We start from the raw sequence: 16,559 nt of genomic DNA, 5'->3' as shown, positions 1-16,559 counted from the left end.
AAATGTAGGTCAGTGCTTCTGATTGGTTTCAGTCACTTGGAGGCTATAATGCTGAGCCGCATGATTGGTCGTTTTGAGGAATTCACAGAAGCAGATGTAAATTTTCCACTTCGATTTGTGGATGATTTTGAATCCAGTCCTTAACAGTTTAATGATCATTTCCAATAGGGGATTTATAAAATAAAAATAAATAATAAAATTTCCATTCTTATAATTCATCAATTTAAGATCTGGAATGGGAGATTGAAGTCTTCTCTCTTCTTCTTTTAAGACTTCAGTTAGGCCAGAGTTGTAAACTATAATACAGTTCTTACCTACGCTTTAAAACTCAATGTCTTGACTTTTTTTGCCCTCCTTCTGGTCGCCCCGTCCTCCGGGGACCTCCAGCTTTCTTGCTCTCGATTAGCGGGGCTCGGAAAATGTCAGGCCCAGGAACTGGGTTGGAAAACGGGGAACGCGTCCAAATCCTAAGTAGAAACAGGGATAGAGACGATCAACCCGTTGCACAGCAGGAAAACACATCTCAGCTGTATGGTTGTGCGTGCGCGCGTGTGGGTGTGTTTTCCTGTTTCGATAGGATCAAAGAGCTGGAAGATGAGTAAAGTGTGGAGTCTTTTTTTTTTTTTTTAAATTAAGCAATTAATACAATACTAATACTGATTAAGTAAATGTGGTCATGCACATGTGTATGTCTAATATTCGGTCAGCATTTGTATGTGCATTAATGTGTTTGTACAGGGTACTGTCTTCCATCATGATCCAATAAAAGTTCAAACAGCAAGTTTAGGCGTCACCCTATTTCGAAACAAGTGAACAACTGCCACATAGGCGTCGCTATAGATTTGAATGACTGCGATGTGTTATGACAACATTACAACATTAATGCAGTAAAAGTGATCAGTTGTTTTCTCAATGTTTCACCCTTAAAAAAAAGAGGGGGCCCAGTTGTCTCCACTTTGCTGCAGTGTTTTGAAGAGTCAGGGAGGTGGGGGGCGGGGGGCGAAGTCACGAGGCTATTCGTAGGATGGAGGAGGAGTGTGTGTGTGTGTGTGGGGGGGTTACGTCCAATGTCTGGAGACCAGAAATGGTGCAGAATTCCATGAGCTACATCTGGAATTCCAACTGCATCACAAGGATCACATGCACAGCAGGACCTGGCAATGTGGTGGCGCTTTTGCATGGGTGCAGCTGTCATTATTAGGTCAAAAGTGGCCAACAATATATTGCATACAATAAACCCTCATTCACCGCAGGGGGTGGCGTTCCAGAAAACTCCCGCAATTATTATTACATCATTATATACATTTGCGACTTTCAAATATGCAAGCCAGTCCAACAGTTCATTTGGACACGGTGTGAACAGGCAATTGCCTGCCTTAAGCATTGGCACAGTTGCTCACACTGGCACTGACGGTCCTGGCAATGTAGTCAGCTGAGTGCATTATGGGAACCCAGAAATCATTTCAGTGATGTTTTAACTACAGTACTGTAGTTGTAGAAAAACAAGCTAAGCATTGCTCTTTACTTGCATTTGTTCGTGTTGGGATAAGGCTGGTATTTGTGAATTTATTTCGTAAAACTCTGACTGTGCCTTGTGCTTAAAACTGTCCATTTCCGGTCATCTTCTTTGAATCCTCCACAAATTTGGGGATTTACCAGATGCATAAATTGAGATTACTTCCGTCAGGTGTCTTTTTGTGTTAAGAAAAGAAAGAAAGAAAAAAAAAACAAAAAAAACGTGACCTCACGTGAGTCATTGCTGCCACATTAAAATCACATAACCTATAAAGCCAACTGTATCAGAGCTGTGCAGGTGAGTAACTGCACTACACTGACTTATTAAAATAAATCAATCAATCAATAAAAATCTGAGATGCACTAACTCTACAATAAGTGAACCGTGACACAGCGAGCGATTACTGTATTGCATAGTTTGTGTCATGACACACAATAAATGTAGCAGCACAGTCTTTCCCTGCTGATTCTGCAAAGTAAAGACAAGAATCAGCACAACTCTTTGCATAGTTTCTTTTTTCCTCTCTGTGTAACTGGAGAAGTTGCTCTTTCTTTAAAAAAAAAAAAAAAAAAAAAAAAAATGAGCCGCTTTTCCAAAAGTACTTCCAACCAAGATTAAAACAAAGAATATTGCTGCATTATACTGTGGAACATTACAAGGTGGCCTCGTGTCTCATCAAAATGTACAAAGCTCATTAAGAAGTATATTTAAGAGTTTTTCTCATTGCGGGACACTTCCTGTTGCAGTTTAATGTATTTGGCCTGCAGGCTGATGAGTGGAATTTTCCCATTAGAGGAGGTTCTGCTGTGGTCCATTGTGGCTCATATAAGGGCCAGGCAATATATCAAAGTGGAATGGCAGGACAAAGCTCATAGAGAGAAGCCTGGGTAACTTCCCTATTAAAAGGAGAATGACTGTTGAACTCTGCCTGGCAACAAGGATGCAGGGCGAGGTAGTTCAGAAGGATGCTGGCGAGCGGCCTCATCGGTTCCACGTGGATTTCATTTGCATCTGTCCGCCACATCCTGCTACGTGCACCGTGACCACAAACAGGAACAGAGGGTTTGCCATCATTGGTCTTTAAAGTTTTTTTTTGTTTTTCTTTTTTCTTCCGTACAGATTCAATCGGACCAAAACTTACTAAAAGGCATATACTGTACTGTACTGTACAGCCATCCACCCCGCTATAACGCTATCCCAGCTGACTTTGAGCAACAGGCAAACTACACTCTGGATTGGTCACCAGTTAATTACAGGGCAGATGCATAGAGAAAGACAACAATTCACACTGCCGCTGCGTCTGAACGGAAACCGCGCTACCTACATAAAAGCTAGGCGAGGGAATCACTACACCATCAGCAACAGCCGTCATATACAGTACAGCACATAGAAAATAGACATGCATGGTTGTAGATGATGCGATGTATCCCACCGAGCAGCCTCCTATTGCTTACTGGATAATATGCAATATCACAAAAAAAAGTCATGCTACAACAATGTTTTTTGGGGGGGAGAATCTATTGTATTGGTTGTAAATATTGCAGTAGTTGTGTGCAAGTGTTTTCTGTGTGAGTCATATGGATGATCTATTTCATGGTTTACCATCGTTCTTAGAATAGACTCTCTCAACAGTGCACTTTAAGACATCATTGCCACCTCTGAGATGGAACAAGGTTTTGTGCTGGGCGCGGCGCAGTGGGTGCAGTCCCCCGGATGGGAGGTCTCGCACGGACGAAATAGAAACGCAGGTGCAAGGAAGTCGAACGATCAACATTGGACTTTTTCTTTCCCCAAAAACATCTCGTCTCATGCGGCCTGTTTTTTTTTTTCCCCCCCCCAAGCCCGGCAGGAAATCACCTCTGACATGAGATGCTGATTCAGGCTCTCCTTCCTGGTTCTGCTCCAAGGCCAATTACCCTCATCCTGACCTAGTCATACCCACAAGGAAACCCCCTGCCAATGGGAACGGGTCAGGATAGGGCTCAGTTCATCTCTTCATTTCATGTTTGAGCCCTTTCCCCTACACTCTGATCATGAGGTATCCTACAACCTGATGCATGCCCCCCCCCCCCCCCACCCACCCCCCTTCTCTCTGCAACTCTTCTTTTACTGCTGCATCTGGTTTCCATAAACACAAAGATGTCATTACAAAGAACGGAGGTGGTGGGGCACCGGAGGGGTTTGCATGAGGCCAAAGTCATAGCGACTGGCTGGATGGCTTTGATCGCGTCTCCTCTCGTGTTTCCTTGCAGCTTTGCCTCGCGATGAGAGGAAATCTATAAGATACGCGTCGGAAAAGGCGGCCGCGAGCACACAGAGAAGCACATTGAACCGAGGGGAAAGTCAAAACGAGACGTGCCGAGATCAGAGAGGCCCCATGAGAGGTTGCGTTTGAAAGAGGAGCACAGTGGTTCGGTGTGATGCGCGCCGGACACAAAGACGTATGCGGTTTTACCGTTGAGGGGGAGGCCATTCCTTACAGGGCAAAAAGAATATTGCTTGTACGGCATACTTCTTACCAGGAGTGGTCTTGCTCAGCTGACTGCTTTTTACCGTTGACCTCAACTCTGGACCAGACACGGGGTGGTCCGCTGTGGTCCTCCAGCTGCTATTGCGGGTTCTGAAAAGAAAAGGGTGGTGGGGGAGGGGATAAAAAATAAATCATTCAATCAGAACGGAGGGTTGGGGCAAGAGGTGCAGCGTGAGTTGCTGGCTACCTCTCATCGGGGATGTCGAACTAATTTAATAACTGTAGTTACGATTTCCTTCAGACGGCCGTTACGACGGAGGAACGAGTATGCAAATATTTCATCATGTCATCATTTTAAGAGATACACACATCAAATAAAGGGATAACTAGTTTTGAAATCAGAAGACAAGGATGATAGATTGTTCAACTATTGTTAAAGTTACTGTAAAAAGGGGTTCCATGAATTTTTTTTTTTTAAAAATATTTTACATTACTGTTTATCAAATATGAGCATTTGAAATTTTAGCAAGAATCGGGGGAGTTGATGCACATGATTTGATTTCGCAGGCCACATAAAAGGATGTGGTGGGCCGGATCTGGCATATTTTATTTTTTGAGAAAAAGTATATATATATTTGGAGAGTTAAGTGGGGGGGGGGGAAAAAAGTGAGTTTTGCAAGAACAATGTATTTTGTCAGGATAAAAAGTCAGAAGCTTGTGAGAATAATGTTATATTTTGCCAAGATAAAGTCATAATATTATGATATTAGAGCTGAATTTTATTCTCTCAAAAACAAGATTAACTTTGAGGAAAATAAGCATTTTCTTTATATATTATTAAAAATTTTTTTAAAAAAAGCAATTTTAGTAATGCAGGGATGTCAGACTTATGTGATAATACATGATAATCATATTAAGGTCTTAATTGGCCCAAAGCTAAGGTAGGATGGATTAATTTGTTTATTCCGTTTGTTTTAATAGTGTGCTGGTTCTCTGTATGATGCAGTTTTTTTAATGTCCAAAGGCGGCCCAAAGATTTCCATTTGGCCCGCCTCAGAAAAAAACTGATTGCAATGTTCTTGATTTCAAGCAATTATTGTTGTGCAAGTCTGAATTCACATTTAAAAACACATCAAAATGATTACGAATGATGATGCTTCGATTGGTCCCCCCCACCCCCCCCCCCCCTTCTTATGCAATGGACCACAGGTCTCCATTACGGCCCCTGTTGTTTGTGTGCCAGATAAGATGGCAGAGGATTCACCAGTCCAGACGCGTGGACTTGCATCAGGGGACAAAAATGTCCTGCTCAGCGACCATTGGGCTGTAATTACACAGGAGCGCGGCTGTGGTCTGCAGGATGAACGTCAAGAGCAGAAAAATGGAGGAGAGGAGACAAAGGAGGGGGGAAAGGGGCGCATTTGTGATTTACACAGAAAGGAAACGGTAGCGATGAAATGAGGATTTGAAACTCTACCATCAGCCATCTTTGATGTGGCAGTAGCCTGAAGAACGTGCCGGCATTTGAACTTGCTCACCATCACTCACAATACAGCTGCTGCATCTATTTGATACTGGCAAGACAAAAAGACACAGAAATGCGGTGAACGCCCGCCATCTTGTGGACTATTATTGCACCGGCATCGGGCTGCAATTACCCACTTCCTCTCCTACGATGGTATCCTAATTCGAATTTGGTTTGTCAACATTCTGTAGCCCATCACGAACCTGTAGTATACTTTTAATATTTGTTTGAAAACAGTAAGGCGTGGCTTCCACAGCGCAAACTAGTTGATGGCGGCGTAAGCCAAGGAACCGCCGCATTTGAATAGTGAAGAGTATTTGCGTCGAAGGTATTTTTATTTCTGACTAAAAATGAATTGAATCACTTCTGGATAACAGCTCCACAACCTCGACTGCGAAAGGCAAAAAGAAAACAGGCAGGCCAATATTTTCAAACTTTTTACCAATTTTTTTTTTTATTATTTGTACATTCACCACTGATAGGTGTAATCAAAGAAGAAATTAAAAAACAAAAACAAAGCATTTGTACTAAAAATGGTAAAATACAAACAATATTAAAACCAATGGTGAGAAAACTGAAAAATAGTACAACCTCCCCTGCATGGTGAGAGCGTCAGAGGACGTCAAGGGAAGGGCGCGATCATAGATGAGATAATAATAAAGGAATCTGATGCGCCAGAAAAAGCGCCGCCTCCAGTCTCCACCTAGGATTTTTTTTTTTTTTTTTTTTTTTTTCTCTTCTCCGAACAGCTGGAGAGAGGAACACTGCATTGCCTAAAGATCAAAATACTTCCAAAGCTGCCTCGGTTAAAAACGCATGATTAAAGATGTCTGTACAGAATGCCACACATCGGCCAGATTTCAGCACACCTCTGCAAAGAGATGAGCATTCTCTCTCTCTCTCTCTCTCTCTCTCTCTCTCGCTCTCGCTAGGCAGGACGGCTGAGAAGATTGTTGGTTTCCATGCAGCAACAAGTCCCCCTCATCCAAAGTGCAGGACTTTTAAATGTGGAGGCAAAGAGCAAATGATGGCACCAATACTTTCGGTCAGAAGGGGAAGATGAGGATAAGGAATTACCCAGCATGCCGTACTGCTACGCTGCATGGATGAGTGTCAAAGAAACCGTGAAGGCAATTTCATGAAGACAATATACATCAAACCTTGACAAGGAGTGACACATACAACACTGCAACTTTTCTGGTCTGGTCCCCTTGAAACACGTCTGCGTGAATGTGTACATGTGCTTAGAGGTGGCAACTGAGAGGGTGACGACATTTGCTGGGTCTCAGTTGGAGCAAAGTACATGTGGTGGAAGGCAAATTGAAGAGGCCGCTCGCTCTCTTGAGACAGTTCCATCAGCTGATTAGCGCCGCCTGTCTCGCGGGTCGCTGCGGCTTCGGGAGCGTCTGCCGCCCCCTTCCCCGCTCGCCCCCGGCCTTCGGTAGCCATCCCTGCGTTTGTCGTGGTCCCTCTCCCGCTCCCTCTCCCTGTCTTTACCTCTGTCCCTGTCTCGCTCTCTCTCGCGCTCCTTCTCCTTCGCCCCCTCACTCCGGTCTCCTGTTGGCACACCTCCACCTTTGATTCTCTCCTTCCGCTCTTCTTCCCTCTTTTTCTCCTCCTCCTCCTGCTGCTGCTGTTTCAGACGTTTCTCACGTTCCTTCATCCGCTCTGCTCTGGCGGCTTCCCTCTCGACGAACTGAAGATAGATGAATGAAAATAACGGTAAAGACATGCCCAATTGACTGATATGCATATTTGAAGTATTGCCTTTCGTTACCCATCAAAAGGTCACAATTGTTTCTTCAACCAAAATATTGTAAAATTATTTTTCAAACTTTTAATGGCAAAATGTCTGTACCGTGTTACCTGAAGATGTCAATTACATTTTTGGATACATAAGATTTTTCTCCAATTGCTTACTACGGCTTTCCCATGAAAACCAACACAAATGCATCTGAGTGTCTTCAAAGTTGCTTTTTTTTTTTTCCCAACTGTCCTTCTTTGTCACTCAAGCTGCTTTTCCCATTAACGCCTCATTATGTTGTTGCCATACACCTGTGAGCTGTACTGCGAGGATGAGGTAGTCATTTTGGATTCACACAATAGCAGACAGCAAAATAAATGGTTCTTTCTGGTATGAATGAATATCTACGAATTTGTCAAAGTGTTGGAACTATTGCATGTCTTCGCTGTTAAGATGATTGGATAAGGAGTATAATGGTTAAATGAGTAGGTTTTTTTTTTTTTTTTTATCATTTTTGCACTTGTATCCACAGGATTTGAAGGGCAACACAGAAATTGGGCAAGCTGTTTATGTCTATACCGTTATGCCAGAAGTATATTTCAGTGGGCCACCGCCATTTTCTCTCTCAATAAAGATCGCCTTTACTAACAATGCAATTTTTAATCGTTAATAACTTCTTAAGCGTGACTGTTTCAGCACGGGAGACATTTAGCCATGTAAGACCAAAGCGGCATAAATAAATTGCAAAATTTGATTTATTTTCGTGATCGTTATTGATCAAATTATATGATAATAACCCGAAAGTAGACATGAGTAGAACCTGATTAGTTGTACCTGTTCATCTGTAAGTGGAAGCCAGTAGATGCAAGGAGCGGCTTTAGTTTTCCGAAACAGGTCATCAAGAAGCTTTGCAGGGGGTTCTTCAGCTGCTTTCTCTGCACAAGCAGACAGTACAAAATGTCTCCCTTGCCTCTAACGTGAATACTGTGTTATCATGTCTCGCGGTTGTTTACCTTTCTTTTCAGTCTTCTTCTCTTTGCTCTTTCCCCTCTCCTTGCGTCGTCTCTCCCTCGAGCGTGACCTCCGGGGACCTCCCTCCCCATCATTTCCGACTTTGCCAAAGTCCCGGACCTTGTCGCGGTCCCACTCCCGCTCAGAGCGCGCCTTCTCCCTGCGCTCCATTTCCCGTTCCCGTTCGGCCCACTGGTCTCGCTTGGGAAGGAGGGAAGGCAGCCCTGGTGCTTGAAAACGGTTGGAAGCATGCCACTGCTCCTCTGTTCCAGGTTTTCCTGCTGTGCCCAATCCTTTGTGGAAGTCCAGCTTCAAAGCACAGGCATTGTCAGGCTAACAAGGTTTTACAGTGGTACGGAAAGTATTCAGACCCCCTTACATTTTTAGCCACTTGTTAAAATCATTTAAGATGATCATCCTTGAGATGGTTCTACGCCATCATTGGAGTCCAGCAGTGGTTGATTATACTGATTGGACTTGATTAGGAAACCTACACACTTTTTTATAGAAGACTTTACAGCTCCCAGTGCATGTCAGAGCAAATGGGAACCATGAGGTCAAAGGAACTGCCTGAAGAGCTCAGAAACAGAATTGTGGCAAGGCACAGATCTGGCCAAGGTTACAAAAACATTTCTGCTGCACTTAAGGTTCCTAAGAGCACAGTGGCCTCCATAACCCTGAAATGGAAGACGTTTGGGACGACCGATGGTCATTGCATCGGCTTATTGCAATATTAGTCTTTAGTGCTAGAGGACTCTGCATCTTTTGCACAATTGTCAAAAAAATAAAATTAATAAATAAATAATAATAATGTACCGGCATTACCAGATAACTAGCAACCCTTTATTGCTCAGTGGCTCTGCCAGTGTTCTCTGTCAATTGACTGTCTGTTGTCGTACTAGAACAGCTCCAACTACCGGAGACAAATACCTTGTGTGTTTTTTGGACATACATACAAATAAAGATGATTCTGATTCTGATCACCTGCCCAATACAGTCCCAACAGTGAAGCATGGTGGTGGCAGCATCATGCTGCAGGGGTGTTTTTCAGCTGCAGGGACGGGGAGACTGGTTGCAATCGAAGAAAAGATGAATGCGGCCAAGTACAGGGAGATCCTGGACGAAAACCTTCTCCAGAGTGCTCTGGATCTCAGACCGGGCCGAAGGTTCACTTTCCAACAAGACAATGACCCCCTAAGCACACAGCTAAAATATAAGTATTAGCTCAAAAAGGCGCTTCTACTAAATACTGAGCAAAGGGTCTGAATACTTATGGCTGTGTGATATTTCAGTTTTTCTTTTTTAATAAATCTGAAAACACTTCAACAATTCGATTTTTTTCTGTCAATGTGGTGTGCTGTGTGTTTATTAATGAGGGAAAAAAATGAACTTAAATGATTTTAGAAAATGGCTGCAATATAACAGAGTGACCAATTTAAGGGGCTCTGAATACTTTCCGTACCCACTGTATATGTTTAACCCACAAAAAGACTCTGTAAGGATTACCTCATCCTGCTGGCAAAAGTCTACGTTAAGAACTTTTGGGTTACTCTGAGGCCACTTGACTCCATGCAGAGCATCCCGTGTAGCAACCGCCTCCTCTGACCTTGAGTACTAGACAGAGCGAGGTGCCGAGTTTACTCTCATTGAAAGACCTCCAGCAGTTCTTCAGTGAAGATCACAAATGATTCAAAATTACTCACAGTAACGTAGCAGTGAGATTTGATTTTGTCAATCCAGAAGCCGTCCTCCACCAGGGTGCCAGTTCTGCCCAACAATTCTTTCAGTTGCCCGAGAGTAAACGGCCTCACCTTAACAACATACATGCATAACAGAGTAAATAATACATTGCATTCCAACCATTTGGTAACTTAAAAAAGTTCACCGTGATGATCTTGTACCATGAAGAGTAAGTTTTACATAAGAAAAGATGCAAGACTAAACATTTCAAAACTATATAAAAGCTGGACACATTTGAAATCCTGTTGACTGATTAAACATTTGTTTTCTCACCAGGTTGCTGATGTGAACAATGCTGGAAACTTTGCCCCGTGCAGGAGACGGTTGTCGGGCGGGGCGCACGGGGTCGTCAATGGTGATGGAAACGGCCGTTTTTTGCTGACTGATGGAGCGACGAATGAGGATGTTGGCTGGGGCCACTAAGAGAGGGAGGGTATGGGCATGGTAACTATCGGGACCGATAATCAGACTGATATTGGAAAAAAAATTCACAAGTCACATGGATAGGTCAGATATCGAAAAAAACTGGACTGATAAAAGCCGTCTTATTCAGTGGCGCGGTCGCCGCCAGTGGCTGCTGTTGCATTGGATAAGTGGTGTTGAAAATTGATGGATGGATTACTGAATCAAAGTACCAGCATATGAGATTTCGATGTGCCGTCATGAAAAATCTCTCTTTATGGATGAATTCCCCTTTGCCAATTCTGTTTTCAACCCTGTTACGTCTATTAAATCAGATTAAGCAGATATGAAACGTCAAAATTAAACTCAGCGCTGTATTTTGCAAACAAATAAATAAAATTGCTGATCGATTGAATTGAGTTTATGTATGAACAATAGCTTTGGTTTCTATTTTGTGCAATGTACTTCTTGTACATGTCTTGCATGCTATTTATTTTACAAACATTTATTAATAATAATATAAATATAATTGCTTACAACATCTGCCTTACAATTCTAAGGTCCCGGTTCCAAATCTGGCTTCACCTGTGTGGAGTTTGCATGTTCTCCCCGTGCCTGCGTAGGTTTTCTCCGGGTACTCCGGTTTCCTACCACATCCCAAAAACATGCATGGTAGGTTGATTGAAGCCTCTAAATTGCCCGTTAGGTGTGATTGTCAGTCCGAATGGAATGGTTGTTTGTTTCTAGGTACCCTGCGATTGGCTGGCGACCAGTTTAGGGTCTACCCCGCCTCTCGCCTAAGTAAGAAGTATAGTTTATTGGACTGGACGCAAAGAAAACTTTGGAAAAAAAAAAAAAAAGAAAACTTTCGCCCGTAATAAAATAAGGTGCATCAAGCAGCAGTTCGATGTGGACGCGCCGGTAATGTCGGACGCTGGATTTCCCCCCCCCCACCCCAATATCCGGAACGATCTGTGTTACGGCCGTAACGAGTCAACGCTCCGTGATTTCCGCAACAAAATACGGACATTCCGTAACATTTGACAGCTTTGTGTTATTTAACATCAGAACAAAAATGAAAAGAAAAAGACATATGATATTTTATGAAATATATATTACCAGTGCTGATTTCTACATCTTGGCTGGGATGGGATGGTGACTGGGTTTCCATTTCTTCCACAGGTTTCTCTGGCAGAGGTTCCGTCCTATTTTGGTCTGCCTGAATGTCGTTATCCTCCATGGCGTCCTCACATTTCCTCCTCTTTGTCTGCTTCTGTTCATTCTCTTGGCTGTCTGAGGAAACCACCTACAATTGAGAGATTACGTCAGTTTGCCTTCATTCAGGCAAGCAGCAAAAGCCACACTTTCAAGTAGCTGTATACCCTACTTGGGTGACGGTGCGTCGGATCTGAAGGTCCTGCTCGGAGTGCTCCTGATCTTCATCCTCCGCAGCGGACAGAACAACTTCCTCGGGGTGCAGGTCCAGAACCGCATCTTGGCCTGCACACGGCCGGATGTCTGGGATCAGCGACTGGTGACAAAACATTTTGTTAGCGTTTTTTCAGCCAAGACAAGAATGTCAGTCACAGTACGCTGGTAATACCTTGAGTGAATCGGTGGTGAGGCTGATGGAAGGTTTCTTGGCAGTGACCGCAGTGCTGGAACCCCACCTCCTCTTGCGACCACCTGCAGACCCAGATTCCTGATCACCATCTGTACTGCCTGGAGAGGACTTACTGCCTGCCATTGCAACAACAAATGAAGCACAGAAATGATTACAGAACTTATTTTACTGTATTTTTGATTCAAGTAACGGGATTGCCAAAGACATTTTCAAATGAGGGTTCACAGACCAAGACAAAGGGTGCTTCCATACTAGTTCCTTTAAATCAGTTTTAATCTAACTCTTGCTTGTTTCCCACCTTAGTGCAGTACAAGTGGACAGGAACGAACACAGCACAACCCAATCTAGTGTGGACCGAACGAACCAGTCTCAGACCTGTTCTAGGTGGTTACATGTCAAAACGCAAACCAGCGCAGTTTGCTTTTGATGTAAAAGCAATCAGACCATTGTCTGCTACAACCTACACGTGTATCAAATTTTACCTTAAACTTAACTACAGGTAGTATAGAAGAAGATTAGACAGTTTACCTAATGGGAATATCTTTATTTTAGCATGTTCGCAGTTATCACATATTCACACACATACTTAATATTTGCTGCCTTTTGTTTAGACGTCTGATAGCGGCACAACTTTCCACTGCATGGATGAAGATCATTTTCTGGAGTTGTGCTTTTCAAGTGGACTCGGCTATTTGCTTGTGTAATGTAGCCTGACAGATTGACCATATAAATATTGTTTACAAACACAGGGTCCGAAGTACCCGGGATCGCATCGCAAAATGTGACCTAAAATGAGGTCTTTAGCGATACATTCCTCAATTTCCATCGCTAAATTTGCGATGCATGATTTTAAACATGTCATTTTATTGTTTTTATTCATTTATTATGTTTTTGGGGTCACTGATGGTGTAGTGGCACACTCGTCTGACAGACAAATAAAACCTTTTTCTTAGCGATAAGTAACAAAACGTTTGAACTATTTATTTCTCATAACTTGACAAAAAGACCGTGGATTGATAACAGAAATGAAAACTGCGTGGCAACTGCTGTGGACAGCAGAGGTAAATCGAAAAGCAAACACTGATTGGTCAAAAGCGGAGCTGTCAAATGTTAGGGAACGTCAATGTTTCAGTAGCAATAGTGGATACAGGAAATATACATATATCATCAATAGCATGCAAGAAAAGAAATCTGTAAAAAAAAAAAAGTACATTCCTCAAACTAGAAACCCCTTTCATACATTTAGCACGTTTCAATTCAATCAGTTGACTTCACCTCTGAAGTTAGTTAGTGTTGCGTCGCAGGCAGAAATCAGAACAAGCAGTGAGTAATCAACAAACTCTTTAATAAACTCAAAACGATTACTGTGGGCCGTAATAACGCCAAAACAAGAACATTAACTTATTCTCTCTATAAATAACATTACTTGTTCATTAGGTCAAAATACACCTCTATATATGGAGTAAAGTGCTTTAAAATTTAGGGTAGAAATGCATAAAACTAGACAGCAACTTGTACATAGTGGAACTTCTATTCAAATTAGCGCCCAAAAACTGTTCTGAAAAATTGCTACACAAATCTCAGCACTTGCTATACAAAAAAAAAATCCTCAAAAATAATTTTGCATAGCAATAAATGGTATGCAAAAATATTTGGAGTATTTCAGACCCTGAAACATCGACAGATTTAGGCCAGATAAATCAAACTATAGGTGGGAGTGCCAGGTAAATTAAAGATTAAGATTACATTTTTTTTTTTTATGTCTCAAACCAGTATCAGCATTATCAATCACCTAATTGTCTTTTCAATTCAATGCATAACTGTCATGACTCTTACGCGTTCATGTTTGACCAGCTATCGTTGAGCTCAATTGAGACGCTAACATAACTTCCTTGTCTCTGTGGGTATCATAGTGAAGTTAGATGTCAGTTATGTCTCTTATCTTTGAGTCAGCAACACTTGCATGTTGCCATTCTCTTTTTCCATTTTATCAAAACCATAATCCTTGAATCCAAATGTTATGATCTTTGGTGCTCTGGGCACAACACGGTACTGTAGCCTAGTCTTGGTGTCCTCTGCACTTTGCATCATGACATGCAGTTGGTTGCATAAAAAAATACTTGAGAAAAAAAAAAAAAAAAGGCACACTATCTTGAAAATTCAGATTTTCAACTACAAACAGTGAATAGTCACGTCATGTAGTTCAAGTCAAAGTCAAGCATGTCAAGTTTGAGCCAAGTTACATGTCCTAAAATTGGGGACTCAAGGCCCACCAGGTCTGCAGCAGTGTAAATTGAATGCTTGTAATCGAATCAGTGTAATAAAAACAAATGAATACATGAGAAAGATATAAATAGACTGTTTACTCACTGCTGAGAGAGATCTTACGTGCTGCGCAGGCCTTGTGTGCCTGCAACACAGGAAGTAACCCAACATTTAAAGGAGGCACAGTGAACACAAATGCTTGACAACGGGTTTAAAAGTGCAAGCAGATGATAGACAGCAGAACCCCAGTGAATGATAACTGATGAGCAAATTTCAAGCCACAGATGTCATGGAGCTGTGTGTTGTTTCTTGCCAGTCGTTGTAAAAATAACAATAATTTGTTCTGACTATACATGTTGTACATAAACAGGTCATTTTGGGAGATCCAATACAAGCACTGCATCACACACACTTTAAATGAAAATTGGGCAGCCTTTGTTGCCTAAAGTATCCCTCTGAAGGGAAAGTGCATTGTGTTTAACATTGTATTTAGAAAATACAAGGGTGCACACAGATGCCTTACCTCTTCGCTGGCCTCCAGAATCTTCTCTGAATCTTCCATAGCAGACTCAATCCCCTGCCTTCATTGTGTTACGTTCACATCAGCAGGAAAAGAGGAAAAACACACAATTGCATGGTTGGTTAGCAAGTACAATTGTACATTAATATCCCAAATTAAATATATATATATATATATATATATATATATATATATAGGGAATTACAGCAAATTCTTGCAAAAAAAATTGTTATACTGAATTTTATGACTGAACTTTTTTTATTTATATATAATAATAATAAACAGGTTGACCTTGCAGACACGGGAAGTATGTTCATTTAAAGCTAGTAAATAACCTGTATTAGCATTATGTAACACTAAAGTAAATAATAATATTACCGATGCCCTCCATACGACTCAACGGGGGCTAGAAATGAGAGACATTAACCAAAAATACAACGCGCAACAGAGTGGAAATGAGAAGCATAGTAATGCATCCGCAGTCCGCCTCTGGCCCGGCTGTGTGTCCGCCCCGGCCGAGACGAAACGTTCCATCGCGGTGACGCACAACGAGCAGACCGCTCTGCCCCCTGCCACCCCCCCCATGCTGGTGTCACCTCAAGGCAACACAGTAGTAAAGGCTAATCCAACTTTGCAGCGAACGCAAGACAAAGTGCGGCGTCAACCGCTGCGAGCAGGCGGAGTGCCGCAGCGAGCTAAGCTCCCGCTCTCCCTCCGTCATACCTTCCTCCAACCACAGGTTACTCTTCTCCCAAACCATTTATGGCTGCTTCGGCGGACAGGGGTAACGTATCGGGGACGACGGCTTCGCCTGCCATTTGGCTTCTCTATTTTAGCTTCGAAACATCAAATATTACAGCGGGTGTGAAATAGCATCGAAGGTGCCATAGTCTGTCGCAAGGGAAGAAAAAGAATATTATGAATCAGGACCCACATGTTGGCTTCAAGGCAGCCACGACTATCGCCTGATAGGAAATCCTTCACCATGGACCTGGCACGGTTTTGTATTAGCTATACTGCCTTCCCACATAACCAGTGTTGGAAATGTGACTTCAAAAAAGTAATTAAGTCACTGTTACTTCTACCCAAAAGTAACTAGTAGCCAGGGAACGCAACTATTGCAATACTTTCAAGTAATGTACATTTTAAATGCACAAGAATTTGGACCACACCTGCACTCTTCTTTAAAAGACTTAAAATGTATGTGCATGTTCAATTATGTAGGATAAATCTAAAAATGTCTTTAATGAAATGGACACTTAAGTTATCACAAAAAAATTTCAACTGAAACCATGCACAGTACATAAATATATTTGAATGTAGTGGTGAGTCTAGCCACGAATCAAATGTTATGTATTATTGTCGATAATAATTACATTATTTTTTGTTGTTGTTTCTTTATATAGAGGTGGACGACATCCGCCTAAATTCGGGTGGAGTTTGCATGTTCTTCCCGTGCCTGCGTGGGTTTCCTCCCACATCCCAAAAACATGCACGGTAGGTTAATTGAAGACTCCAAATTGTCCGTAGGTGTGAATATTAGTGTGAATGGTTGGTTGTCTACATGTGCCCTACGATTGGCTGGCGACCAGTTCAGGGTGTACCTTGCCTCTCGCCCAAAGTCAGCACACCCGTGACCCTGGTGAGGACAAAGAATGGCTGGCTGGCTGGATGTTTATAAAGTGGATCAATAAAAATAATGTTTTGGAACTTTTGAAATTTATTGCACCTTAATGAGCGTC

General features: G+C 42.3%; 1 protein-coding gene across 3 annotated transcripts in view; it reads right to left on the bottom strand.

Moving 5' to 3' along the window:
* Nucleotides 1–5,935: 5,935 nt before the first annotated feature.
* The window catches only part of acin1a (apoptotic chromatin condensation inducer 1a), a 31,131-nt gene continuing 20,507 nt past the window's right edge, over nt 5,936–16,559 (bottom strand). The window contains exons 8-18 of one of the 3 annotated variants that reach the window (XM_061796509.1): nt 14,821–14,878; nt 14,403–14,442; nt 12,012–12,148; nt 11,796–11,939; nt 11,528–11,714; nt 10,280–10,425; nt 9,970–10,077; nt 9,773–9,880; nt 8,269–8,575; nt 8,090–8,190; nt 5,936–7,207 (exon numbers count right to left, since the gene is read on the bottom strand). In XM_061796509.1, the coding sequence (XP_061652493.1) occupies nt 6,875–7,207; nt 8,090–8,190; nt 8,269–8,575; nt 9,773–9,880; nt 9,970–10,077; nt 10,280–10,425; nt 11,528–11,714; nt 11,796–11,939; nt 12,012–12,148; nt 14,403–14,442; nt 14,821–14,878 (1,669 nt within the window). In that variant the 3' untranslated portion in view covers nt 5,936–6,874. The remainder of the gene's footprint in view (nt 7,208–8,089; nt 8,191–8,268; nt 8,576–9,772; nt 9,881–9,969; nt 10,078–10,279; nt 10,426–11,527; nt 11,715–11,795; nt 11,940–12,011; nt 12,149–14,402; nt 14,443–14,820; nt 14,879–16,559) is intronic. The other 2 variants (XM_061796510.1, XM_061796511.1) reach the window with 2 other exon arrangements.

Source organism: Phyllopteryx taeniolatus, chromosome 14, assembly GCF_024500385.1.
Source record: "Phyllopteryx taeniolatus isolate TA_2022b chromosome 14, UOR_Ptae_1.2, whole genome shotgun sequence".
NCBI classification, from domain to species: Eukaryota; Metazoa; Chordata; class Actinopteri; order Syngnathiformes; family Syngnathidae; genus Phyllopteryx; species Phyllopteryx taeniolatus.
This window is presented reverse-complemented; position numbering and strand designations above follow the sequence as displayed.